At 40.3% G+C, this 2261-nt stretch overlaps 1 protein-coding gene across 1 annotated transcript; it reads left to right on the top strand.

The window, feature by feature from the left end:
* Positions 1-6: 6 nt before the first annotated feature.
* On the top strand, positions 7-2223 carry LOC119348198 (the record flags this gene model as incomplete). The annotated part of the gene is made up of 6 exons (XM_037616497.1): positions 7-704; positions 875-1073; positions 1201-1293; positions 1434-1663; positions 1773-1845; positions 2122-2223. Coding segments are annotated over exons 1-6 (1158 nt in total), but the record flags the coding sequence as incomplete, so codon positions are not given.
* Between the last annotated feature and the right edge of the window lie 38 nt (positions 2224-2261).

Consider the following 2261-nt stretch of genomic DNA (forward strand, 5'->3'; position numbering starts at 1 on the left):
GTTGGAGATACCGAGGCTGAACCTACCCACACTTTTAGCTTGCTTTCTTATGTTCTTGACGAGAAAGCATTTTGGCACCGACCGCTGAGTCCACGAGAGCCAGATTTATTAACCTGCAGGGAGCTCAATCTGTTCGAAGAATGGAAGGTCTCTACCAAGGTTGATGGTAGTGAAGGTCCAACCAGCAGTGACCCTATCAGGACGACAGAGGACATCACTAATAGAAACAAAAGGACGACATGCATGTCCTTAAACGAGACGGCTGACAACTGCGTTGCTTTGAAAAAAAGGGCAAGGATGTTTCAGAACACAGATGAGCTGTCGAGCAACATTCATCATGAGATGCCACACACTTTAGGAACTGTAAGCGCATCATCACACGAGAAAGATCAGTCATCAAGCGACGCTAATCTTGGTCAGATCCAACAAACACCGGTCCATGGCACCTCTTCAGCTACCAACAAAGACTTCCCATGGGACGACCCTGATATGGTAGCGCAGTTGATCGAGTCTACCGATAGGATTGAGGAAGAGTGGTTTTCACAACAAAGACAAACTCAGTATACCACATCAGTTACACAAGACATCCACATATCAGAGATCAAGCCCAATGAGATTTGTTGCAATTTCACCTCAAATCCAGTCGAAAGTGCTGTTTTCAGCGACATTGTGTCACGAATACCACCCCATTCAAGGCAAAAGAGGTATCTCAGTAACAATCTCCTCTTCTTTTGTTTTTTCTTCCTTTTTTCTCCTCAATGGGGATGCACTGTTTGTATAACAAGGAATATTTTTGTCCTTTTTCATTCCTATTTTTTGTTCCCATCAAGCTTCTTTCCCATCTGAATTTTCCATATTTTTCATTTTGTGGCAGCCCAAGAATAGTACAAATGGGCTCGACATGGGTTGAACATAGGGTTTTTGGCCTGAGCATGCAAGTGTATGGCCGGGTCAATAAGTACGTGATCAATATGTTGGGAAAAGCAGTAATGGCCGAGCAAACCGAAAAGGATAGGCTCAATCTTCTCCAGCGAAGTTACTGGTCAAGATACTATGTCGAATGCGACACTGCTGTAAGTAGAAACATAAATATGTGCAGACAATACTTTTTTTTCCATCCAATGCTCTGTTTCTTTTTGGCGAGCCCCCCTCCCTTCTTGGTGCCATTGATGCATCTTTGATCCGGTCAAATTTTTCCAGAAATTATTCCAAAATGCATTTGAAACTCCATTGGCGTTATCTGTTCACCTGAGGGAGACAATGATAGGATTCCATCTTGACCGAATTCACATGGTATTTTCGTAGTCCAGTAAACAAGCCATATAGTTTATAGTCTCCATGCAAGTCCCATGTCTTTTCTATTTTTCAGTAAAAAGTCAACCATGGCGTTTTGTGCTAATTTTGTTTTGTTTTATTTTTGGATCAATGTACAGGTGTTTTTACCTTTAAGCTCATACAGTTTCTGGTACACGGTTGTTGCTAACTTTAGGAAGAAATTGTTCGAAGTCCTCTGCCCAAACAACAGAATCGACTTGATTGCTGACGAAGCTCAGCTTGTAATCAAGAATTTCAAAGCGGCTTTCAAGCTGGCATACAAGAGATCACAACTAAATGTGACTGACATGGGTGTGTCTTTCCGGAGTGTGTGCTCTTCAACTAAAGAGTAATGCAATCCAACGACTGAAATACTCAAGCAATTTTATGCATGATCCTTTTCAGTTTTTTTTTTCATCTAACTTCAGTGATGTGAAAAACATAATTATGAATTGCAGGGCAGATAGTGGGATCTTCACAATGAAGTTGGTACAAGGACATGATGGAGACAACACTTTGTGTTTCGAACCCGTAAGTCATAGCAACCACCCCTTTTCGTCTTTTTTGTATTATTTTTTTGTTCAACTGATAACACACACATCGCATATCCATGTAATGTAGCTCAACTTTTTGCTGCTTAAAACCTCATCCTTTTTTATGTTTTTTGTCAGGCTCATTTTTTTTAGTCTCTCACAGGTGTTTATCTTTTTTTTATTCTTATATCCTGCTGCGTTTTTACACCAATATAACATGTTTTTTCCTTTTTTACTTCAAGTTAACTGTTATTTTTATGTAAAACAAAAACAGGAGCATGCAAAGAGCCTGCGCGAGAGTCTAACTTACTACATGGTTGCTCACCCTTGCAATGAAAAACTGATGCCAGAAACCAAAGAAATCTTAAGAAAATATGTGAGTATTGACTTATCTCTTTAATAACCCCCCCCCCC

This window comes from Triticum dicoccoides, unplaced genomic scaffold (assembly GCF_002162155.2).
Source record: "Triticum dicoccoides isolate Atlit2015 ecotype Zavitan unplaced genomic scaffold, WEW_v2.0 scaffold88027, whole genome shotgun sequence".
Taxonomy (NCBI): Eukaryota; Viridiplantae; Streptophyta; class Magnoliopsida; order Poales; family Poaceae; genus Triticum; species Triticum dicoccoides.